The 24198-nt window shown below is 43.0% G+C and overlaps 9 protein-coding genes across 9 annotated transcripts; 2 read left to right on the plus strand and 7 right to left on the minus strand.

The window, feature by feature from the left end:
• Nucleotides 1-4060: 4060 nt before the first annotated feature.
• V2V93DRAFT_374520 (uncharacterized protein) lies at nt 4061-5681 on the minus strand (the record flags this gene model as incomplete). Its single annotated transcript, XM_066911257.1, has 2 exons — nt 5435-5681; nt 4061-5373 (listed from the first exon to the last, which is right to left on the minus strand). Coding segments are annotated over exons 1-2 (1004 nt in total), but the record flags the coding sequence as incomplete, so codon positions are not given.
• A 101-nt stretch (nt 5682-5782) lies between these two features.
• Nucleotides 5783-7994, minus strand: V2V93DRAFT_374521 (uncharacterized protein). The gene is made up of 3 exons (XM_066911258.1): nt 7245-7994; nt 6859-7184; nt 5783-6794 (listed from the first exon to the last, which is right to left on the minus strand). The coding sequence occupies exons 1-3, from the start codon at nt 7851-7853 to the stop codon at nt 5855-5857; spliced, it is 1875 nt and encodes a 624-aa protein (XP_066763757.1). The 5' UTR covers nt 7854-7994; the 3' UTR covers nt 5783-5854.
• A 233-nt stretch (nt 7995-8227) lies between these two features.
• On the minus strand, nt 8228-10311 carry V2V93DRAFT_360741 (uncharacterized protein; the record flags this gene model as incomplete). Its single annotated transcript, XM_066908141.1, has 3 exons — nt 8228-9221; nt 9280-9605; nt 9664-10311. The coding sequence occupies 3 exons, from the start codon at nt 10309-10311 to the stop codon at nt 8228-8230; spliced, it is 1968 nt and encodes a 655-aa protein (XP_066763758.1).
• A 265-nt stretch (nt 10312-10576) lies between these two features.
• V2V93DRAFT_374523 (uncharacterized protein) lies at nt 10577-11736 on the plus strand. The gene has a single exon (XM_066911259.1). The coding sequence runs from the start codon at nt 10925-10927 to the stop codon at nt 11711-11713; it is 789 nt and encodes a 262-aa protein (XP_066763759.1). The 5' UTR covers nt 10577-10924; the 3' UTR covers nt 11714-11736.
• On the minus strand, nt 11700-13581 carry V2V93DRAFT_374524 (SPX domain-containing protein). The gene has a single exon (XM_066911260.1). It carries the CDS (start codon nt 13510-13512, stop codon nt 11902-11904), a length of 1611 nt encoding a protein of 536 aa, XP_066763760.1. The 5' UTR covers nt 13513-13581; the 3' UTR covers nt 11700-11901.
• On the plus strand, nt 13427-15576 carry V2V93DRAFT_374527 (uncharacterized protein). The gene is made up of 2 exons (XM_066911261.1): nt 13427-14452; nt 14519-15576. Exons 1-2 carry the CDS (start codon nt 13687-13689, stop codon nt 15502-15504), a joined length of 1752 nt encoding a protein of 583 aa, XP_066763761.1. The 5' UTR covers nt 13427-13686; the 3' UTR covers nt 15505-15576.
• V2V93DRAFT_374529 (uncharacterized protein) lies at nt 15558-17227 on the minus strand. The gene is made up of 2 exons (XM_066911262.1): nt 16366-17227; nt 15558-16318 (listed from the first exon to the last, which is right to left on the minus strand). Exons 1-2 carry the CDS (start codon nt 17173-17175, stop codon nt 15608-15610), a joined length of 1521 nt encoding a protein of 506 aa, XP_066763762.1. The 5' UTR covers nt 17176-17227; the 3' UTR covers nt 15558-15607.
• Nucleotides 17228-17895: 668 nt separating this feature from the next.
• Nucleotides 17896-19929, minus strand: V2V93DRAFT_327860 (uncharacterized protein; the record flags this gene model as incomplete). The annotated part of the gene is made up of 2 exons (XM_066907576.1): nt 17896-18773; nt 18891-19929. 2 exons carry the CDS (start codon nt 19927-19929, stop codon nt 17896-17898), a joined length of 1917 nt encoding a protein of 638 aa, XP_066763763.1.
• Nucleotides 19930-20774: 845 nt separating this feature from the next.
• On the minus strand, nt 20775-24197 carry V2V93DRAFT_374535 (kinase-like domain-containing protein). Its single transcript, XM_066911263.1, has 6 exons — nt 23741-24197; nt 23587-23673; nt 23434-23535; nt 22742-23381; nt 22592-22684; nt 20775-22519 (listed from the first exon to the last, which is right to left on the minus strand). The coding sequence occupies exons 1-6, from the start codon at nt 23803-23805 to the stop codon at nt 21038-21040; spliced, it is 2469 nt and encodes an 822-aa protein (XP_066763764.1). The 5' UTR covers nt 23806-24197; the 3' UTR covers nt 20775-21037.
• Between the last annotated feature and the right edge of the window lies 1 nt (nt 24198).

Raw genomic sequence — 24198 nt, forward strand, 5'->3', positions numbered from 1 at the left:
ATTCAATTGCTCGCCGTCGTCTTGCTTGTGCTCCTCTAGTTTCTTTTTTTGCGGGCTTGCTTGCAGTTAATACTGTAGGCACAGGACAGAGTCATGGCTGCGGTCTTGCTTGCACTTATCACAGCCGCGTACGCTTGCTCTAGTTCAGTTAAATCAGTTAGCAGTTATATTAGCAGTTAAATTATTTAGTTTAGTTAGCGTAGTTGTCGAATCTATTCAATCGATATTGCGCATTATCCTGCAAGGTTAAGTGGGCTCTTTACGGCGATTTGTCTGCAATGAACTTTGATTCTGAATTTTGCCGCGTTGAATATTGCTCAAGATATTAACTCCAAGCAAGATCAAGGCGGATAGTAAAGGCTCTGCGAGTTTTCCCCGAGTAATTTATTTAATATCGATTTCATTAGCAAATAAAAGCATTTGTAGAGATTCCCAAGATAATCTTGCAATCAGTCAATCCTCACTCTTTAATGAAATACAAAAAGACGTCACAGTTCAAGCAAGAATCTAAGGGGAAAAAAATTATGAACAGTTAAATTGAGTTGCATGGCTTACAAGTTGAGTGAGCTGAATAGGTGAGCTTGGCAAATTAATCAATAGTATGCTGCACTGCCCAGAGGGCCATCGGGAATACTCTGAAGATACTCCGATTATCACGCCTTCTGCCCTATCTACTTCGTGATATCCCACTCTATATATCATACGCTTATGACCATAGATTTCAGACTGCCAAGTGGCAAGAGAAAGAGAGAGAGAGAAAGAGAGAGAGAGAGAGGACAATAATAACGAAGTGCATGAAAGTGAATAGAACTCACTAAACCTGTCCAAACGCAATCACCTGCTGTCAGTCATAAAAGTGATTAAACAATCATGGCTCTTTGTTCCTCGCCGTAGGCAATCCAATTTGGTTGCCCACCAAGTATATTAATCAACTCTATATAGAAAAGATTTGCGAATCACACTGTTGCAAGATTTCAGAACGATAATCTAATTTGCCGCAAGTGCTTTTCAGCTGACTCCGTTTTCCGCTTGAAAGAGAACCAATACGTTACTTGATTTAACAACCTGAATTGATTATCATTTTGTGAAATGATGATTTCATGCTGATTATATTTCTGATTATATTTCTACTTGCAACCGCATTAAGCTAATTGAGCGGAAAAGGTCTTCAAAATCAGACTAAAAAACAAACGAGACTTAGACACCGGCAATCATTCTTAATCATCTGGACGTGATTTATTATATAAGGATTCTCACAGCACAATTATCTTTCTACTTGCTTTCACATTTAAAATTTCTGATTGATGCCGAGCCTACTCATAAATAACTTTTAATGCGTTTTTTTCCCTCTACATTGTCCAGTTCGCAATCTTACAAAAGCCAAGGTCTGCACGGAGCCTTCAGCAGCGTTGAGCTAGTTTTCTTTTTCGGCAAGGTTGCCCACCCAAAAGCAGCAGAGTTATTTCATTCGTCTGCACGTATCTGACCGAATGCAAAATTTTTTAAATCTCTTCCTGTTGCCTGAAGCTTACATGAAAATGCGGAGATCCTGTTCTAGGTCTTTATGATGCTTAATGATGCTTAATAAATATTCTGCTGAATTGCTATATCTTTACATTATATGACAGTGGATTCTCTTAGTCTTTGACTAAATATTTTTCTTCACTTCGCATCCACTTATGCTCTTCCCTTCATGCTAGAGGCAATAAATAAAATAAATGTACGAATTAAGCTTTTCTCCCGATCGTTCCGAGTACTGCTGCAGTTTTCAAATTGAGAGTGAGAAAGGCGGGTGAGTGGCAAGTCGTGATTAGCGAGGTCACTGTCTACATCAGTAAAACTGTAGATATACTGCTTCAGTTCTTTATATCCTGTCTCGATTGCTTTGCAAATTGATTTCGAGATTAGACGAATTCTGATTCTATATTTCTTATTTGTTTGAAAAATATAAATATATGCACATCCAAGATATATTTACAGACTGGTTCTCTAGCCGATAGTGATTAGCGTTCAATCACGATCACTATCTTTTTTTCACTGCAGAATCCTCACAGTAAATCACAGTTGCCTATCTTGGAACAGCATATTTGCTCAGCTCATTCGTTGGTCGCTAAATTCTTTTTTTTTTTGCAATGTCATTGAGTTTATCCTTGTTAAATTGTCTACAGATAATTTTTCAGTTGAAGTTTTGTAGTTATCGTCAATTTAGCTGTTGTGCCGCCTCTTTTTGCACCCTATAGTTTGTGAGTTGAACTGTGCTCTACGAAATAGTAAAAGCATCTACAAATCTGAGATTGAATCATCTCATAGGGAAGACAATCCGAGATTGTTTTGCTAGCCAGATGAACATTGATCTGAGTCAATGGCCGCATATAAGCTTGTGATTTCCCTAGATTAGGAAGCTGTAGATGATTTACGATCTATTATTTTTTGCTTTTCTCTTGTTTGTTGCGGATCAGGTTGATAAATCGGTTCCTTATTTTCTCTCTCGATATATTTTTCCACCATTATCGTCTGTATTTGCAGCACATTTTGCATTATAAACAATGCAATTGCAACCTAATCTGGTGCTCGTGGCCATTTTATTGGAAAACAGATGTCGGCAGCAATCTAGAAGCTAGTGTCGCTGCGGCAAGCTAGTAAGAAAACAAGTGACCTAAGATTCAGTAGCAAGGTGCTGTTACCCGATTAGCTCTTGCTTCCCTCACGTTACCGCATTGTGTATAGTATATCGTAGCCAAGTAGAACTTAAGTTTGCAGCAACCTTCGCTATACTATCTTTGGTAAACTTCCAGAACTTCTGATATGCCCAGGAAAATCATCTCGTTTTCCATCTCGGATCATTCCACTACTAATCTCTTTTGTTGGTCATCTTTGAATATGAGTAGTAGAAGAGATTTCATAGTGCTTGCAATCATCTAAACCGGTGATCTGTAGTATTGAAGATCAATCCATCCAATCATGGTCAAAAAACCAAATCCCACGAAACTTTTACGGTGCAATGAAAAATTTGGAGACTCGAGCGGAAAACAGCTTTCTGTGATTTAATTTTTCTTGACATCTTTCCCGATTCTATTAAGCTCCCTAGAAGGAAGCGTCAAGCTGACAGAAAAAAAAAAGAAAGAAAATGAGCAAGAGCTCGCTCTAGACTTGGATTGGATAAAGGCTCATAGTCGTAATATTAATCAAGCCCGCATCAGTCCCGCATTTGCTGTGGCTGCAGGGCCAATCAACTTGTTCAGTCTACGCCTCAGTGGAGCTGAGGTTCTTTCTCTCTTTTGCGTGTGCTCACTGACACTCGGTCTTTTGATTAAGTGATGATGTCTTTGCTAATTGAGAAATTATGCCGAGAAAATAACAAGGAATACATTTACGACTGCATACGCCAGACATGACTGCTTTTACTCAAGAACAGATAATTTGATTCTAATCACAGGCCACTGCGACTATCGAATAGATTGGATTCGATTTGATTCACGATTAAAGAGCTGCGATACATGCAATAATGCAATAATAAGCAGGTTTCATAGTCATCAATCACTTCACTGAATAACCTCATGCACAGACACCGTCACCCATGTTAACTATTAAATCAGTAACATCCTTTCATTAACTGAACTTACAGACCGAAATCCCGGCAGAGAATTCATACGGCGTAAATGCCTAACACCGAGCGCACCGCTCTCGAATGATACTAGCGTAGCTCGTCCACGTTTTGTGCGATAATCAGACAGTTTATCGTGTTTATCTATCAGTTCTCGTTAACTAGCGTAAACGTGAACCGTTTTCTTTAATGGTCAAGGACACAACTGAACTAAAATCCGTTGAGGGTTGAGCTTCTCTTCATTTGCTTTTGCTCCGTTTAAAATATTTTTGTGCGTCCCGAGCTACCTGATTGAGATTCCTGCAGTGAGTCTCGAGTGAGGTTATGCGCCTCAATCTGGCTAGCAAAATCAGTCAAAACCTATCCGGCAACAACTCTGCAAATTTTAATCTATACATATCTATACATATATCATCAATTGAAATATTATATAGATAACTCACTTGAAACAAATCGCATGGTTAAATGGTTTATTAAAATTCTAAAGATGATCAAACGGTTTAATACTAAAATTCTAAAGGATGAAAATATTAATCAGAAAGAGAAAAATCCCGAATATTAGGCGACCAAAAAATCAGTTGTGAAGCAAAAGACGCTTCTAGTAAATGTGTAACGTCGCCGTCATTATGTTTTTCTTTTTGGAAAATCGATACCTAATATGAACTCTACTAATATTACGACACCTATAAATTATCGTTCATTACGAATTTGGGTATTCGGTGCTGAATGTCCCTGCAGCTTGCATATGCATGGCTCATACACCTCGACTGAGTCTCCGCGAATTATCGGTCGCGATCACGATATGATCAAGACAAGCTATCGACACAAAAGCGCTCGCGCAAGTCATTAAAAGTCTACAGAGAAACCTCGTAATTCAAGATGCTGTCTCATACGCTTGAATCAGTCAGTCACTCTTGCGACAGCAAGTCAAAATATCAGAACACTTTACTAAACTCTTTTGCCCCCACCCTTCCTGTCCTTGGGCAACAGTCGGTCGAACTCGTACATACCATTCCCATGCCCGACTACTCAAGTCAAATTCAGACTGCTCGCTCCACGACGCTATCACCAAGTCAATCGCCCCATGCGCAGCTTTGAGATTCTTTTCCCCAAACGCGCGAAATAAATAATCCCGTACTTGGGCCGGGTGAATCCACGACGCATCCGAGGCTTTCAATTCCGGTTTATCGCCTTCTGAAGTTATACCTGCTCTCCTCTCCATGGCATCAATATCTAGACCCCAGTATCCTTCCTCGACATCCCCACGGCGAATCACACCAACTTCAATTGACCCTAATGATTTTATGGATCGTAAACCCTTTGGAATCGACGAGGAGTCTTTGGATGACTTCAGACCTATACTCTTTGCCTTTTGTATCGCAGCAGTTGCTGCAGTTGCACTAGCAATCGATAGATGAGACGCGGCTCCAAATGATGGATACATAGATCTCAGTACGCAGTAGGCAAATAACATCATTAATGGTGCCCGATTGATTGTAAACGATACTGTCGTGATATCTTCGATAGCAGTAAAAGTAGGCAATGCGAGCGCCTCGTCATCAATTTTCCCATCCTCACCCTTAACTGAGAATTTCCGTCCTCGTTTACGTGTCGTCGTTGTAGAAATAGTAGTTGCTGAATCTCCTAGTTTATGTTTTTTTGATGAAGATGAGGCGCATGATTTCCGAAATTTCTTGAGTTGTTGTGGAGTTAGAGTGCTGCATATACCTTGTAATTCATCTTCAGGAAGTGTAACTATCCGTTCTCTCCTGCAAATCAGCTAATATCAGTCTCTAGTCCTCCTTAAAGTTAAAAAGAACTAATACATACGTGGTAATCCCCTTTTTTACTAATGTAGACACAATTGGCAAGGCATCACTTAAAGATAACTTACAGGAAGAAGTAAGTATTCTGAGAAGTTCATTGACAGCATTTGCGCCCCCACTAGCACCCTCGGCGCCAGATGACGCCATTCTACAAGATTCTCAAATTAGATCTTCAGGCTCCTATCAATCTGTGTACATTGCTTGCGCTGGGAATAGTGTGCTTTGTAGATCAGTTGATTAATTGATAATTGATTATTGATTATTAGGGTTGGGAGACGAGATTTACTATGGCTACTTAGTTTATTTGGGCTGCTCTAGTCAGCTCAATCATATTGAGGACAACGGGATCTAAGTTGTTCATAACGGTATTGAATTGTTTACATTAAGCTATACTCTAATTTTTTGAACAAATCCACAAACGAGTTTAAAAATTCAAAGCCAAACAATTCCCATGTGTAAAATCAAGCTGCGATTCATGCCTCTCAACCGCGGCCGGCGTGAACGCAAGATACGGATGTCTAAAATCTGTCGCGCTTCTCCCATCGGCAGCAGTCAATGGGTTTAACCTCCGAACATCCATAGACCCTTTCATCCAGGCTTCTTCGCATGCACGTCCGTAATAGCCATCAACAGCTGCAGCGTCGGGCTTGGATTTCGATTTCCGTGTTACTGATTGGAGGTTAATGATTGCACGCTCGGACTCACAATAGACGCAAGTGCATGAATCATAACCTAAAGGATCGTCAGGAAATGTAGATTTCCATAACTTGTCAGTTTTGGAAAGCGACATGTTGATTCCCTTTTTTGTGGGCTTATCTTCGTGATCAATTAGTGTTCCTGTAATCTTTAAAGACGCAGTCATGTATGATTTTGGATTAAGCTGTAGAGTATGCCAAATCAAATCTACGTCCATAGGCGGTGCAAGTCGTGTATCTGGATTCTCATGCAATAATACCAAAAATCTTAAAAAACGATCAATCCCAGATGCTATTGTTTGATGTCTAAAAGGTGAAGATAAATACGCTAGTGCAAGAATATTATCTATAAATCCACATTGTCGAAGAACTGAAGAACAAAGATCGGTGGAAAATTTCGAAGGATTATCATCATATCGCAAAAGCATTCGTTTAAGAACATCTTGATGGATCTCACGAAAGACTGCTTTGGTATTAAATTGCTCTTGGACTAAATCTCTGGCATATTCGGTGGCTGATAATATAATCGATCGTATCTTTTTCATACCTTCATTTTGACCTAGAGTTAAAGTTTGTAATTTGACGTAGCGACCGAGTAAATGATTTGCATAGCCGGAATGACACCATAGTGAACCTTTTTCAAATCCAAAAGTATCAAAAAATGTACCTCTAAATCTCACTATTAGCGTCTTTAATAAAACGTGGAAGTGGCTGAAAAAAAAGGGAGTCTCACTTCATAGGAATACCATCACGGTTCAATTTCTTCATATCTTCAAAAAATTGCCCTCCCGCTAATCCATCACGAGTAATAGAAACTCCACATTTTGGGCAAATCTTCACAAAGTCCTTCTGGGCCCATCCGCATCGATTAACATCCCACCACGGAACAATAATATCGTCTTCGCAGCAATTTGGACATTTAATGCGTTTGGGTATAAGATCATTTTCTATGTCAAACGGTGCTCCAGTTCCAATCTGGAAATTCTGTCGCGCTTCTTCTGGAGGGTCGTAGATTAGAGCGCCATGAGGATCTGCGCTGATTGGACGAATTACATGATTCTAGTGAATATAAATATTAGCGTGAATCGAAATGTAAAAAACATAGTATATAATGCTCACAATTTGATCCCACGGAAATTGCATCGAAAAGTACGCTCCCTGTCTTGATGTTCTCCAGCAATCTTCCCAATAAGCTCTAGGATGCAACACATGCGCATGCCACACCATAATCACATCAATAGGCGGCAGAGTGTCTACCGTAAGCTTAATCGGAACTCCCCCCAAAAATCGAATTCTCCCAGAAAAATCCTCGCAAGGTAAGGAATTGAACCATCTTGTATACCGCTCTACAGCTCGATGAACATACATTTCCCATCGCTCGGATGCAGAGAACTTTGGGATCGGATCATGTTTGTTTTCCGCTGTTTCAAACATTCCTTCCGCCTCCATCACAGACACTCTCACATCCCTAAAAACTTGTAAGAGCTGTAAATGAGACGTCACATCAAATTCACTGGGGAAAATGCCTTCCGGAAAGTGTCGAAAAACCTCGTTTGGCAAGTTTCGTGCCGCGTATGGCAATGGCAAAATATCTTCATCATGCAGTAAATTCAATTCTTCCTCAATTTTTTCTTGTAATATTTTCTGATTAGTAGAAAATGGTGCCAAAGCTGCAGTCCCAAAGCAAGTTTTTAATACGCAAGATGTAAATCTGTCTCGAGGACTCATAATCTCACTGGACTCTCAGTACCGACACAATTTATCTTGCACCTATCGTGTCCGACTAGAAATAAGGTGAGAGAAAGAGAATAACTCGATTAATATGCTCAACTTATTTCCGACCTGTATTTCGTTTAGCATCACTATAAATGAATCATAAATAAATTATATGAGCGTTCTACAATCACGATGTGTCATTATGCTCATCCGTTATCTGGAAAGCTTATTTAAACTTTGCTATTATCTTGATTACTCTAAATTTGCGATTGCTGAAAGCATTTTATATTTCAATACTTTCTATTCATATTCTTTCAGTTAGGTATCTTTGATACGAATTTTTCATTCGACGAAAATATGCAAATAAATGTCAACCCTAGCAGTTATCAATAGATGGTAAAACATTTGGGTGCACCAAGGTAATCCAACTGATTAGAATGGGTGACACCTTTATAAGTGTCTGCTGAAGTCCCTGCATCAATATCTGGCGGTAAATATGCAAAATAAGGATGCTTGGGTGCCGTAGTTTTCCCTGTCTGCAATTGCTCTACTGTATATAGTTCAACAATATCCTTCCTGCTCTGTTTCTTGGCCGCCAAACATGCTTGCCGATACTCGTAGTCTATAGCAATGCCATCTGATCTTGATTCTTTGCCTCCGGAGAAAAGAGTCTTGCCCGATCTTCTTAGCGGTGCGCTGGCCTTTGATATACCATTTTGAATCTTAGTCTCGCAGAATACGCAAGTACAGTCATTGAAGGCTAAAACGTCGTTTGGAAACTGCCTTCGCCATCGTTTGCTACCTCGACTTTCAGCCTCTTGATTAGCTCCTTTGCTCCCGCTATCATCATGATCCACATGAGTCCCTAAAAGGGTAAAACAAAGAGCCATGTACTTTGCTGGAGACAGCTGCAGAGTATGCCAGGCTAGATCGACATCATTGGGTGGAGCAATCGATTTCCCTTTTTCATGCTGCAAAAGATAGAAAAATTTTGAGAGTCTCTCAATGCTGCGATTAGCAAAAATCGCGCGGTAGGGAGACGAAACATATCCATATGCTTCCATTACATCTATGAATCTGAAGTGGGCTTGAACTGCCTCTCGTAAATTAACAGCAAATGAACCATCATTGTGAAAATAGGGATAGAGGACTTTGCGAATAGCAATTAGACTGTTCTTATTAATATCGTATGGCTGCTTTTTCTTTGACATCTTTCGCATTCTTTGAGCATCGTCGCGAATTGTAGATTTAATATCGGACATACCGCCGAATAAATTGGCTGGCTTCAGTCGTTCAACAGTAAAAGAATGGGCCAAAAATTCATTAACGTAGTTCAGAGGCGTCAAACGTACTCCGCCGAGATTATCTAAAAGTGTACCTCTGTAGAAAAGTAGTTAGTTTGTAAAGTGATTCAATATATTAAAGAAAAAATGTATACCTCAATGGATACCCGTCTACTTGACTCGACTCTAAATCTTTCAAAAACCGAGCTGCGCTTAAACTCTCGTGTCCAATATAGCCATTGCAGGCATCACAATATGTCGTAAACTCTGGCTCGGCAAATCCATGATGGAAGGCAGCGTAGAATGGAACTTCTACATCTGGCTTCCCGCAAGTAGGACACTTAACTATCTTTTTCAGATGATGATCTTCGGTATTGGAAAATGAACTTTTTGTTGTGACTTCGAATGTGCTTTTGGCGTCGTCTGAGGGTGCGTACATGTACAGATTTTTTGGATCTTCAGAATCTTTAATGGCCTCGTTCTATTTCAAAGACTAATCAGCAACAACTCAAAACGATATTCAGCTATTTAAAACTCACAATGTCTCTCCAAGGCATTTCAACGTTTAGAAAGAAGCTTTGTCTACCTGAGCGCACGCAATCTTCCCAGTAAAATCGCGGGTGCAGCATATGAACGATCCAAACCATCAGCACGTCAATTGGAGGTAAATTCTGCTCGCTAACAGCACTTATATCATTGCTCAAAAATTCAACTTTTCCGTTAAAATCTTTCTTTGGAAAAGAGTCAAACCAGCGAGTGTATCGTTCTATAGCGCGCGATATGTAGACTTGCCATCTCACCTGTGCAGGTTTAACAACAGCTCGCCCCCGTGATTCATCAACGCGATCAAACATTCTCGACATATCACCAGTAGCTATTGAATTATATATTCCAAATAATCCGTCTCGGTTGATTACCTCGTCGCGTATATGCCGGAAAATGGAGAGCAATTTAAGATGGGTAACAATCTCAACCTCAGACGGCAGTATTCCATCAATAAGAAACTCAAATCCCGGTGACGAAAGGCACTCATTAGCAATATTCGGTAATTTTTTCTGAGAAATTTTGAAATCGCTGAGTGCCTTGCGAGCTATAGAGGCAATTTCTTGCTGCGACAGTTGTTTTGTAGCCATTTGTGAGAACACGGCCTCGAGAACCGTGCCCGCGAATTCTTCAACCGTCGCCATTGCTACCTCAAGACATATTCACTTGATAGCGTTCCAAGATACAGAAATCAATCCAATAAAACCTACCTCACGGATTGACTGTTATTATTTACGCATATGCAGAAGACAAGCCGCGAATTTATCAAATTTAGCAAGATGAAAGCTAGTGGCAAGTGGTTGTGCGAGCCGCCCCAGTATCATGAGCAAACCTACCGTAACTCTTATCCGCGTGAATCGGGATCAGAAACACCCTGGTTTCGAAAGTAACTGATATTGTCATTGGACCGCAGCTTTTTGGTGAATTCCAATAAAATAGCTCTTTTTTTTTTTTCATATTTAGTTGAGTGATTTTTTTAGTCGAGAGATTTGTGTGCCCGGAGACTGCATACAACTCCGCGAACTTTTGATCACACAGCCTAGTATGTTAACCAAATCGGCAGTAATATCACGTATACATACTAGTCAACAATAAGTATACCCATTCTTATTTATAACAGCTCCTCCTTTGCTTTTTTAACTATCACGTCAAATCTCTTGTCATCTTTAATCTTTGTGCACTGGGATAAGCGCATATCTGGTTAGGGCTTACCAGTATAAGCAGCGACCACTTGATAGGGCCCACAAAATATAAGATATGCAAAATCCCCAGTCGTGCACTCAAAGACTTCTTGTCTCGTCAATTGCGTCCAATATTCGAAGAAATCTTTGCTATACACGAAAAAGGATGTCAGAAGAGCCATTCTTCACACCAGGCAAAAATTCTTGGGCGACTGGCGGTTCAGCGTCGCGTACAAAGACAGAATGCTATCCTATTCTCCGGCCACTATTTTTGGGAATTTCTTCTTCTCTTACGCCTTCTAAACTTTCAGAGCCCAGGACTCTACTTGAAGTTGCCGGTGGTTTTGGAGAGCATGTATCTTATTTTGCTGAACAGACTCCCGAGGTTAAGTTTCAAAGCACAGAAGCGCAGCCTGAATGCATTGTCGGAATTGCTGACTACGCTGCAAGCGCGCCACACAAGAATATCTTGCCTCCTCTGCATTTGAATGTACTGTCTCCTATTCAGTGGAGTGCTGTTTTTGAAAAGACTGGTCCGTATGATGGCATTTACCTGTTCAACATGCTTCATATTTCACCATGGGAGAGCACCGTCTTACTATTTGAACAAGCGGGCAAAGTTCTCAAGCGCGCCGAAACCCCTGGAACCGCATTTTTAGCTGTGTATGGAACATTTAAACGTAATGGGGAGTTTTCGGGAGAAGGAGACAGACTGTTTGACATTGATTTGAAAAGACGAGATGAGCGTTGGGGAATCAGGGACTTGGAGAGCGAAGTCTTTCCCGAGGCAGAGAAGAACGGGTTCAAGCTGAGGGAGAGGCATGAGATGCATTACAATAATTTAATACTTGTTTGGACTCTATGAATAATTTATTTTTCAATGAATTACCCCTCGTATGTGAAAGGTTGCACATCACGCAATGTTATTTGCATGAAAAATTTAAAATACAAAAAACACCAAAACCCAATCCAACAGACATTTTCCTAATAAAATCCAAACAAAATCAAAAAAAAAAAAAAATAAAAAAAGCCCGAGTAGCAGATCTGCTACAGTTACTGAATAACACACCTGAGTTCCTTCTGATCGCCCATCCTGAATTGCTCCTGCACGATCTCCTTCTCCGCCGCTGACATCTTTTGCTTTACTTCTTTAGGGAAGTAAAGCTTCATCTGATTTTGCATTCCATAGTCAACATTACTGCCATCGGCTTCCAATACAACATTCCGCCGACATATCGGGCATTCATCTTTGTTTTGACGTTGTAGTTTGACAAGACAGCGGATGCAAAAGACATGTCCGCAGTTAAGTCTGACCGGTCGGTAAGCCACAAGATAGCAGACAGGGCAGACGTAGTCATCGAGTTGTGGAACGATTGCCATGAGCTGTTCGGCCATCGTAAAGCATACAGAACGCGCAATTGATGTGCTACCTTTAGTTGAAGATTTGCTGAGATAAAATTCAGGAAATACATCACGAGTTGTCAGCGCAGTCTGCTTGTCGAATTTTTTGAGGATCTTCGTGGTTGCGGTTTGATTTATATTTTGAAATTGAAGGGACTGTAAGACTGAAAGATTCAAATTCCAGAAAGATTCAAAAAGATTCTTACTCTCTTTGAGTTTGAACCGCTTGACGAGGTCCAGTTCTTTTATTCGATTGGTAAACCAAACTAGCTGCTCTTTGGCTCGCTCCACACTCCGTTCACCATGGTCTTGCTCGAGACTGGAGAAGAAAACTCCGGCATCAAGGTAGAGCCGAAAAATTTCTCTCCATACATAAAGGTCGTTCTTTTTTAGTAATGGGGAAGTAACATGGGGTAATTGGCGCGCCATGTCGAGAACCTGCTCATTCATCTGTCTAGTCTGTTCTAGTTGCAGACTATCGAGTGCAGCCAGCTCGGAAGTGAGCATATGAAAAAATTCAGAGTCGGAGTGCAGATGGATTTCTATCTTTTCAGGAAACTGGGAAGGAGGAGATAAAGACAAAGTCATCGCAGGTCCAGGTAGACTGAAATCGGAGGCTGCAGTAGTATTCGTGGTAGAGGAAGAAGGCGAGCTAGCAGGCAGCGCTGGAGAGCCACCCGATTGAATAAGCGACTTTTCAGGATTGAAAATTGAGCGCAGATCGCAAGATCGTCGATGCTCCGTTGAAGACTTCGGCGGAAGGCATCCGCCGCCGCCGCCGTCGTCAACCAGACTTATACAATCACTGGAGGAGTCGGGAGCAATGTCTGAAGAGTCAGAAATGTAAATATTGTCGTCCGATGCATTTGTAGTTGTAGCGTCTAGAATATTTTGACTAGTACTGTTCTGAACATGACGTACAAGACGCTCAAGGCGAGCTCTAGTATCGGGCGATATGTGGGCGTCGAGAGGAACGCCAGAGACAGGATTGAGGAGTATAGTAATTTTTGGCACGAACTCTGTGGCCGTACCCTCGAATGAGTACACCAGCTTCGGATTTACACTTTCTGAAGCATCTCTTTGAGCTTTTTCATAGGCAAGAAGTAATTGCAGGGTGTCCTTCTCAAGACCAAGCTCTTCGAGCTCATCGACGACCTTATTAATACATTTTTTCAAAGCTTTGTACTGAATTGCCGCGGCAACCCACTCCGGCGGCAGATCCTCTGCGTCAAGGAGCTGCTGAAATACTTTTGCGAACTTCATTTTAGCAGCAGTGCAATGGGCACCCCTTTGTCTTCCGCCGCGCACCTGGGCAGCTTAAGTACAGCAGAGAGACAAAGTGTATCCGAACTACGTGCCCAACGCGCCACTACTTAAGAGCACGTGGATTACTTAGTCATAAATGTCAAAGGTTGCGGGCTAGGGTCTTTATTTGCCATGACATTCCGCGGTCACAATAAAAAGGTCAAAGTCCAACAAAAGGCAACTGACTGGCATAAAGGCATGCTGCGACTGCCTGCAGAAGTACTCGCTCGCATATGTGAGTACTTGCGAGATGTTGACTTGGTCAATCTTGCGCAGACAAACCGGCAGCTTCTGGTTCTTGCGCGTCAGCCCTCGTGCTGGCGTTGGAGATGCGAAAAGTGGAGGCACTGGCAAGACCCTTCTCTTCTCCGCCGCTCACGAGGCCACTTTCGCGATGACAAAGACGACGACGAGAATTCCCATTCACAGCCAGATTGGCATCAAATATATATTCGCAAGACTGTTGTCGACAGGACTGTCGTCTCTTTACTAGAACAGTATTCTGGATATGCCTCTTATTCATCTATCTTCTATGACATTGTCAGTCTCGGCGTCGACGCCCTCGATGTACTCGACTTTGTTCTCAGCGTCTCTTCACTTGATAACCTTGGAGCAAAATTTATCGCCAATGAAGCGCAAGGATTCATACGTCGGCAGCATGCCGTGCATTTGTTTTTGTCCTCAGCTGCTCCAGGTTCTACCTTAGATCAAGAGCTGGTCTTTGCGTCTCCTGCATACTTTCATGAAAGTGATCATTGTGAGCAGGTCATTTTCATGGACGATGCAGCTGAATATGTGGCGTCTCGACTTTCCCGAGCGTCTGATCCAGATTCATATACAGCGGCGCAATTGATTATAGACCTGCTTCTCGACAAGGGTCTTCTCGCATTGTCTGATAGTGAGTTCTTTGACTATGTCTATGTCATTTTTTGATTTTACACAGAACCTAACCGATAGATAAAAGCACACGATCAAGATCTCGTTTCAGCTGTCTTTGTTTTCGACAACTCGACTCGCCATTTTTGGTCACCAGCGGGGCTCATTTCGGGCATTGCTCGCCGCCTGTCCTTCTCATGCACCGTTATCAGTCTGCAGAGTTTAATGATTTGCTCATCTACAAACCCCAAAAATATGGTATTTATATCGACTATAACAAAATCTGTCTATCGCAAGAATGAGTTATCACCAATTGCCTTGGCGGGTCTTGGAGCATTGGAAGGTATGCCGCATGCAGAAATACTGAAGGCCATGTCATCAGCTTTGAGCCTTCACATGCAAAATAGCGCACTGAATAGGCATACCGTGTATAATCCAGGTCCTAATACATTGACATCGGCTACCAGTACGCCTGATATTCTGCTAAGTCATGCTCTTGAAGCCGCAATGAATCCGCTATGTCTGCTACAAATCTCGGCTGACAGCCAATGGATTCTCTCATTCTTGCTTTCTGTTCGCCGTAGTGGGTGTCGTCAAGAACTTGAGATTTTCACATCTGACAAATTCAGAGACGCGTTTGGCGCCGCTCATGGCCAAGACCTTGCCAATCGCGTAATTAAAAGGTTACGTCGTGAGGTAGACGCAGTTCGAAGATGCGTCGACCGCGAACAGGTTGGAATAAATATCGAAAATGGTGCGGGACGCTTTTCAATAGGCGATTTCGTCGTCTATCATAGATACTCACGAACAGGCGTCGTCGTCCGTCATGCACCGTTTCAGTCACCTATCATTGGCACTGATAATTTTCGACATGACCAGTACTACGTTGTCATTCTCTCAAACGGAAATCGCGTTTGTGTTTCTCAGCACAATCTTGATCTGGCACCACTTAATTTTCAAGCGTCCCATGTTAACTCATTATTTTCATCACTTACCGCGCAGGCTGAACTTGGTCGATACTTTGATAGATTTGACGAGAAGCATAGAGAGTTTGTACCATACGCGTTATCTTGAAAATTTTTGTAAAACTGGCAGTTTTGATCTACAATATTTGTATAAATAAATTATTATTTCTAAGATATAGTATATTTGATTATGCTGCTACTAAAAAACAGCTTCATTGACAGCGATCAAAAGTAGAATCGTCCTGAGATGATAATACTTCATCACTTTTCGACTCATCCTTTGGAAAATCAAGTAAACTTCCTTCCTCGTCATTTTGAGGATAAAGTAACATACTATCTCCACAATCAGACTCCAAAGCCTGAACAGATTTAGAATCATTATCTTCACCTTCGGAGGGTGTAGATACATCTGTCCTGCCATCGTCCTCTTCCATTCCAACGTCGACGTAGTCATCGATGATTGTGGACTCATTGCCACTGCTCGTAAAAGTATTCGCTACTTCATCTAATGAAGATTCGATCTCAACAGATGCTCTACTCGGTCGGATAGCCTGTTCTTGCGGCCTCATCTGGCCAAACTGAGGGAAATGCGGTTCAGATTTTGAGATATGAATAAATTTCCGCTTAGGGAAAGCATGTATTCTCTCAACCCAATCAATCCACTCGTCTTCGTTCTTAATCAGAAATCCAACAAGCATGCTAGGATCCATATCATCGATCTTGATATTGCGTACGCGACGAGAATGAATAGACACCAAATCCGCTTCTGAATATAGTGATAGATCTTCTTTATATTTGAGGGCTTTTCGCGAATAATGTGGATCAAGATAGAAGAAGCTGGATCCTTGATACGCAAAAAAATAATGCGAAGCAGACGGTCTACCGCCGGCTATACCAATTGATTGAGGAAGTGACAGAGAGAACTATGATCATTAATATCTGTACTTGAGTAATAAAACCGAATACTCACCTTGAGAGCGTCATGATACACAGGTGTAATCTTTTCGATCCCCAATCTGATCCCTACAAGTAACAGCGTCGGACGAAACTTCCCATCATCTCCAGCTGCTATTTTTTTAAAACTATCTTCATATACGTCTCCGGCATCACTGCTGATGTAAACTCGCAGTCCACACTCTGTGAAACTAGAACAGAGTATACTCATGCACCTTGCCGCCGCAGACGGTCCGAACCACTCACCAGGCAGCTTTTTACAAGCAACCTGTCCATAATACACAAAATTATGAATCGAAAATGGAGCCCGTGGATCATCTGCAAACCACGTCACTATCTCTGTTCCGTCACGTAGCTGCCCTAGGGCATTAGCAAGTAGAGTCTGTCCCGATCGAACCATACATCCCCATCCAACATCGCTTGTGAAGCCCGCCCGATCATTTACTTGTCCCCGGAGAAACGAGGCAACGGATACCGGAGCCGGCCCTGACGCAGACCGCGGGATCAAAGGGAACTCAGTTCTGTAGCTTAGGTAATACAACGCTTCTATCGCAGACACAAATGCAGAAGGCCAGCTCGTCACCTCTCCAACTCGATCAGAATCATCATTTTCGCCATCACTCCTTATTTGCGCAATATAACTTGAAATCAGACTCGTCGCATTCTTGAACGGATCCTGTTGCTGATGCTGGTGTTGGTGCTGATCTCTATCGGCATCAGGTTGTGCGCTATATTCTCGACCAAGACATATTATCGGTATATCGTGATCAACATTTAGCGCCTCTTGATCTAAAAAATAATCTACCAGGCGTTGTATGTTGTTCATTGCCCATTCGCAGACAAGTTACGAGATTAGTGTTCTGACTCGATGTATGAAGTCGTCTGTGACTTTGACTTGACCTGGCCCGGGTGGCGATGAAACCCTACTCCGCAACGCTACTCCTGGACTTACTGTCTGCGTTATTCTTATCTGTATAATGCTATAGAAAGATAAAATATTTCTGAGATATAAATCTTATAATTCATAAATCGCTGATCCAAATAAACAAAGAAACAAAGAAACAAAAAAAAAAAGGTATGAATGAATGAATGATTGGAAAAAGTAAAAGCCCAGACACGCCTGCAAGTTGTTACAAATGATATCCCAGATGACTTAAATGATATAGTTATTATAAAAAAGAAACGACCATTCTTGTGCAACTACTCAAACCTATCGTATACCTTCTCTTTTCACTCGAGTTCTGGCCTTGTAAAACAAGCAAAAATATAATCAAATACAAAAAAGAAAAAAAAAAGAAAGAAAAGAATAACGCAGCATATAGTATAAACTCCCTAATGTACTAACGGTAATGTGCGACGAAATCAAAATATAGATCAAGTCCAGCAAAATACATGTAATATAAATACAATAAAAAACCTACACCGGTACCAAATCGAGTACATGAGACAAACAAGACAAATTACATCCGGTACAGACTTTTGTATAGCAATGCGCACTAAATGACAAACAAGAGATAGAAAATTATCAAAAAAAAAAGTAAGAAATTTATGCTCCATTCCCCAAGCTAACGCCCATGTCCATTGCATTATTCTGCCCAATGAATTGTTGCGGTTGGGATTGTGATTGCGATTGTAAATGCTGTAGAGGAGCGACAGGCTGGAGCTGGTGCTGTTGTTGTTGTCCTTGAGAGGGATGACCGACTGGAGGAGGCAATCCTTGCATTGGCGGAATTCCCATGTTGGCAGTCATCATACCCATAGGTCCAAGGGCAGCAGGCGAAAGTGGATGCATATTGCTAGCGCCCGATCCGTTGGTCTGTCCGTTACTTTGGTGGCCATTTGAACTATTATTCGAGCCGCCTCCACCGTTCGACCGGACTCCGAGCGGATTCTTGGAAAATGACAAACGAATTCCACCTTTGACACTATTAGACAGACCACGTCCATAAAGCTCAGTCAAAGCACGGGTAGCATATGCAACATCTTCAAACTCAACAAAGCACATGGGCCCATTCATCTTCGTTCGGAAACATAACCTTTTGTAGCCTCTTTGCCGACTGAATAATGCTTTGAGTTCGTCTTCCGAAGTATTCATAGGAAGATTCCCCACATACAGCGTATTGCAAGGAGGATTCTGATCAGCAGGATTCGCAGGTGGCAGCACACGACCACCGTTCTGCAGCGCATGAAGAGAAGTTGCACTAGACTGCTGGCCGGAAGCTTGACTACCTGCAGGACCAGGAGCAGACGGCGGCGCTAGTGCGGATGTTGGCGTAGCAACCGCGCCAGGAGGGAAAGAAGCCTGCGAAGCAGGCCCGCCTTGATTACTCAGAGACATTGTACCAAACTGTCGAGTAGGGACCGAGGTCGTCGAAGTATTTCGCCTTGTTCTATCAGCCTGAGATGGCTGCTGCTGTGGCCACGCTTGCTGTTGTTGTTGTTGTTGCTGTTGCTGTTGCTGTTGCTGTTGCTGTTGCTGCTGCTGCTGCTGCTGCTGCTGTTGTTGTTGTTGCTGTTGTTGCGATGGCTGAGAGGCAGGACCCTGAGGCTGCGCAGAAGCTTGAGACTGCCCGGCTGGCTGCTGCTGCTGTGACTGAGAAAGTGGTTGTGGGGGTATACCTCCGGCCGGCATCTGAGATCCCTTGGAAAACCATGCCACCGGGTCCTTGACCATATCTTCGTACTCTTCGTCATCACGACCCGCTGACTCCAATAAAACCGACTTTCCACTAATGCGAGGCAGTTCTCCTGTACCGGGAGAGAATGTACCACGAGGTGAGGTTGACGAGCCGGAAAACATGAGATCGGGCTGTTGATGGAAAAACTCAGCTTCTGAGCTGGGTGGGACAGTGGCGGGAGTTGTGGGGGAAAGCTGTTCAAATGCGGGAAAATGGAATCGCGACAAGCCCTTAGGAGCAGCAGATTGAGGAGCGCCGTGAAACTGCTGTTGAGAGTTTGTAGTCATATTCATGGTGGGGAAAGTGTTCGAGTTTTTGAAAGAATTTGCTGTAGAAGGCGAGGCGAACGGCAAAGAATGTGACGAAGACTGAGCGGAGATAGAAGGATGGTGGTAATGATCGAATGAGGATGAGAGCGACAAGCCGGATGGAAAGTCGCAGATCAAGGGTCTAGGCGTATAGTTTGGTGAGGAAGCTGAGGAAGAGGTCGAGCCATTTGCAGGTAGAGAGTCTCGAGCGTCGAAAAGATCGGGCCGGTCATGTAGAGTATCGTGAGCTTCTACCGCGGCGGCGTAAGATTTGAAATATGCCACGCCGAAAGTGACAGGGCCCGAGACATAATCCTCAGAGGGCGCGAGATCACATGAAAGAAAATCCTTGGCAAATGCAAATATCAAGCGGAATTCGCGGCGGGTTATATCTCGAGGCAAGTTTTTGATGCGAAGAGGGAAGGAGGCGGATGAGGGGGGTGACGAAGTCAGGGATCCACCGTTGCTGGCGTTATTGGAGACAACGGGGGTGATATCAGCGGGAGAGAGAGGCTTTATGGCGGACATTTCTGGAGAGTAGCGAGGAGCATTAATTTGGCCTATTGGAGGCTGCTGCGTTGCCTGGGAAGGCATGGCTGTGGAAGAGTAGAGTCAGCAGTCTGGACGCGACGGCAGGACAGAGCAGAGTAAGAAGCAAGAAGTAAGAAAACTCACGTATTGGGCAAACAAAAACAGATCAGGCAGAAGACCGGGTTGGCATACAAGAGATTAAAGATTGATGGATGGAGAAAAGGGGGAAGAAGAGACGAAGAGGCGAAAGGAGGATGAAGATGCGGAGAGTGAGAAGGGTGGCGGCGCGGCGGGCGGGCGGGCGATGAGATGTGAGCGTGAATGAGGCGGCGATGGAACTGACTCTGAGGTTAGGGTAATGAGCATAGGGTTAGGAGAGCAAGACGCCACGAACCGAGCTTAGAAGTCGGATGAGTCCGGCAGGGGAGGTTGAGAGAGTCGCTAGAGAATGATTCTTGTGTTGTTCAAAAAAGAATTGGCAAGAGAGTTGACAAGAGAGTTGACAACGATCGGTAGGAATTGACAGGAATCGACAAGAAAAAGAGGCGTAGATAGACAGCAGGCAGAGCTGAGTAGGACGCACGGTACGCACACAGTTCTGTCAGTCAAAGCGCGGCTAAGGCAGGAGAGATATTGAGAGGCTCGACAGTCAAGACACTTCTTCTGGACACCAAGAGCCTTCGTCAAGAAAGAAGCGGAAAGAAACACTGTGAGCTAGCTAGCGGTACAGTGCCTATATCAATGATCTGCTATCTGAGAATCGGCTGTTCAGAATCAGAACCGACACCGGACGGAAATCTTCAGGCTATTTCTTGGATAATCGAGCTAGTCTTGGGCAAATCAGCCAGCAATACACCAGACTTGTGCGGATCAGCTGACAAAGGGCTGCAACGACTTGAACGTGGTGAGAAGAAGAGCGAGCGGCAGGCTGACGAAGGAGGCGTGATCTAGCCGCATCCGGAAAGCAAGGGCCTTGTACTTTTACTCACTTTTTGACGCGCGCAGGCGGGAACCCGCCTCAGGCAACGTAGCTCATAGGATTAGGGTTTAGGATTAGGGTATCAGACTGGCCGCCCAGTCCGGCGTGGCAGAGCACCCAGATGGGCCATTCGGCAATGAGTGCCTGACAAAATACTTTGTGTATTGGTGGCATATACATTCCTATCCTACATCACGCCCTCCAGTACTGGGCAAAATTGTGCAGCCGGTCTATCACCATCGGTAGAAACGCGCTCACACTGTCGTTGATCAGCGTCTGGAAATGCACTATTGCCTCCTCCTCACTCATATCGAGACAGAACTTCTCTTTCACCTTGAGTACAGCCTTATCTGGCTCTATCTTGATGTCTGGAATATTGGCGTCCACCATGAGCGCAAACAGATTCAGAATCAGATTTGCAGACTTGCGCAGCGTAGTGTATGCCGTAAAACAGTAATTTCGAAATTTTTGGTAGTGCTCCGACGTCTCGCCTCCCATCCCCTCTACAATCTGTATAGGCAGCTTCATCAGCGGCGCAAATGGCTTAGGGTCTCGTCCTAAGATGTAACCAAAGTCGGCGTGGAAAAAATGCCCGTCTGCACTAATAAGCAGATTGTCCAAATGCCGATCTCCCACTCCCAGAAGATAGGTAATCACGCAGTAGCCTGCGCAACTCTTCACAAATGTGTCCATCGCATCGGCTTTCACCCCGAGTGGAGCATTGGCATCCGGATTATGCTCCTTCAAAAACGCGAGAATTGAATGGTATTCAGTTAACGCGGCAGCTAATGATATACTTGGAATATACTGCATCGATCCGTCCATTGGCCCAGTAGCCAGAATTTTGTACGGCGTAAGCTTCAAATCAAGATTTTCCTTGCGCAGTAGTTTATCCATCAGATTTATAATTTGCATCACCAGTTGATCCTGTCGCAAGTCGTCTCCATTCTTAAACACAATCTGATATGCTCCTCCCGTCTCTGTCTTGAACGATATCCGCAACGGAAGCAGACTACTTTTGAACACACTAGATTCTTCCGGAATAACACCGACAACATTAACCGTAGCTTCCAAAGGCAGAGGCAAGGGCTCAAAATTCAGCAACTCCTGTTTAGGATCCGATAAAAATTTCCGCAAATTATCAATCTTTCGCGGACGACTTTCTTTCGAAAACCGAATCTCCCTCGACAGTCTCGAAAACTTCCAAATAAACTTCTGCTGCCTATCCAACGTCTTTAGTCGCAATGGCCCATCGGGCATTCCGGCCAGCGTGTTTCTAAAATCAGACAGCACCGAACGATAGAGTCTTCGGCTGCCTCCATCCTCTGCCTCCACTGACACAAACCAGTAAAATGAGTTACCCAATATCTCGCTCTTTGCTGCCCTTCCCTCCAGAAATCTTGCTAAACTTGATTTCTTGCCTGAAGCATTTGTGACGTTATCAAACTTAAGAGCTTGAACTAGTTGCAACAGATATAATTGTAATTCATCGTCATCAGCCTTTCTTAATCGATCTACCGCATACGATCTCACCGCTGGATTCTTGAACGACGGCCCTAGCAGTTCCAATGCATCATCTACATCGATTTCAATCCATTTAGTTAGGAGTTCTGTTCCTGGTCGTGCTTCTCGAGGATCGTCCCATGCTATAGATTTGACAAATTTCGTCAAAGCCTTCCATTTTGTTAGTGTCTTGATGGAGAAAATAATATATATACAATATCAGCTGACTATCATGATACATACCCGTTTATCCCGTGTAAGATAGTATCTAAATCTCCAGATCAGATTTTTGTTCTCGGCAGTGAGCTCTTGCACGGGTGGGTAGTTTAATATTTCCTAAATACTTATGTCAACAAAAGCTCAGTCAAGAAACACACTTGGAAGGACATGTACATTCAGTTCGTCTCTAGTTCTCGGATTAGGTTTTAGTTCCTTATCTAGCATGTTGCGATGACTGCGTAATAATTTCCTGTGCTTCGTCTCCTCTACATTCTCACGTGCAGAATCAGGATCATACACTGTGACCACCGAGAACTTTTCCGCCAACATATCCTGGGACTGTGCACTTTCAACAGCTTCATCTGTCGCAATATATATGTAATCGGAAAAGAGCACAGGAAAATCGAATTTGGGAAATTCGACTATAAGAGAGTGCTCGGACATTGATACTTTCTTGCGCTCCCTGAGATTTTCAATTTCTAATTGTCGAAACGCAAGGGTGTCATGCCACGCCAGCCTTGAAGGTTCACTGAACTCGTTTTTCCTCAGCTTATTCTCAAGGTTATCAGACTGTCCCGCAACATCACTAGATGTTGCAGTATTTGACATTCCGTCTGCTTCTTGATCAAGCCATATATGTAGATTGTGACGTCCTCGTTTCAATGTGTAATCTTTCTCTTCAAACAACTGAACAGTTGTGCCACCATACGGAATAATATTTCTTGAACCTGCAATATCCCATACTGTGATGGCAAGTTGAGAAGTCACAGGAAGTTGGGAGTATGAGATTGGCAGCTGAAGCCACTCATTCCATCTAAGGATTGCGTTAGCTAATATAAACAAGTAGTTTCAATGATTCAGCAAACCTTCGACCAGTTTTGGGGTTTTTGTTGGTAGTGCGAACAGGTGCAGTAAGAGGCTTGCAGTCTGCAAATAGTTGAACGGTTACGAATAAGTCAGATGAAGGACTGTAAGTGGTTAGTACTAGTGGCCCACAGCGTTCGTGTAGTCGAACATACGCTGAATTGGATCCAACCTGTCGAATCTCTGGACATTCAAGAAACCTGGTAAATGACACACGCTGTTTTATTCCTTCCAAATAATCACTAGAAGCAGATCGGTTAGTCTACACTCATCCACTGTAGCATTCGCATTCTCTCTCGTATCCCTTACATTTTGACATGAACAGGTAAATTAATATCTCTAGATAAACAGAATGTGAATGTCTTGTCCTCCATATCGGTATTAGAACCGATGACCTGCCGGTAACTGTACGAGATTGTAGGAGTTGATGTCAACCAGATAGGCGGGCGGCTCACTAGTGAGTGCACTGGTCGCGATTTTACTTGCGCGCTGAGGCTGTCAGATTGCTCCCAAAGACAGACAGACACAAAGGGCTCTTGCCGGTGATTAGCTAATAAATAACCTTCATAAATACCATTAAGCAATTACTCTAGTTAAAAAAAAACCCATATAATATGCCACATATCTCTAGTTTCCCAGAACCTAATTGAAATGGAGTATAAGAAATCTATTATACACAGAAATTATCATTACCTAATTATGACGGGAAGTACTGGGTCACGTGAGAAAATGTAAACAAAAAAGTATTGACGCTAAGGCATTGTGAC

Source organism: Kockiozyma suomiensis (genome assembly GCF_038497685.1).
Source record: "Kockiozyma suomiensis strain NRRL Y-17356 unplaced genomic scaffold V2V93scaffold_14, whole genome shotgun sequence".
Classification (NCBI taxonomy): Eukaryota; Fungi; Ascomycota; class Lipomycetes; order Lipomycetales; family Lipomycetaceae; genus Kockiozyma; species Kockiozyma suomiensis.

Coding starts and splice junctions, on each gene's coding strand:
- V2V93DRAFT_374521 (XM_066911258.1), bottom strand. CDS start 7,853: ATGAGTCCTCGAGACAGATTTACATCTTGCGTATTAAAAACTTGCTTT. Junction 7,185..7,244: donor AATTTCCGTGGGATCAAATT/GTGAGCATTATA, acceptor TATATTCACTAG/AATCATGTAATTCGTCCAAT. Junction 6,795..6,858: donor CGTGATGGTATTCCTATGAA/GTGAGACTCCCT, acceptor AGTGAGATTTAG/AGGTACATTTTTTGATACTT.
- V2V93DRAFT_374523 (XM_066911259.1), top strand. CDS start 10,925: ATGCAAAATCCCCAGTCGTGCACTCAAAGACTTCTTGTCTCGTCAATT.
- V2V93DRAFT_374524 (XM_066911260.1), bottom strand. CDS start 13,512: ATGAAGTTCGCAAAAGTATTTCAGCAGCTCCTTGACGCAGAGGATCTG.
- V2V93DRAFT_374527 (XM_066911261.1), top strand. CDS start 13,687: ATGACATTCCGCGGTCACAATAAAAAGGTCAAAGTCCAACAAAAGGCA. Junction 14,453..14,518: donor TCTTCTCGCATTGTCTGATA/GTGAGTTCTTTG, acceptor GATAGATAAAAG/CACACGATCAAGATCTCGTT.
- V2V93DRAFT_374529 (XM_066911262.1), bottom strand. CDS start 17,175: ATGAACAACATACAACGCCTGGTAGATTATTTTTTAGATCAAGAGGCG. Junction 16,319..16,365: donor TGTATCATGACGCTCTCAAG/GTGAGTATTCGG, acceptor TAATGATCATAG/TTCTCTCTGTCACTTCCTCA.
- V2V93DRAFT_374535 (XM_066911263.1), bottom strand. CDS start 23,805: ATGGAGGACAAGACATTCACATTCTGTTTATCTAGAGATATTAATTTA. Junction 23,382..23,433: donor AACCCCAAAACTGGTCGAAG/GTTTGCTGAATC, acceptor CGCAATCCTTAG/ATGGAATGAGTGGCTTCAGC. Junction 22,520..22,591: donor ATCTTACACGGGATAAACGG/GTATGTATCATG, acceptor ACAAAATGGAAG/GCTTTGACGAAATTTGTCAA.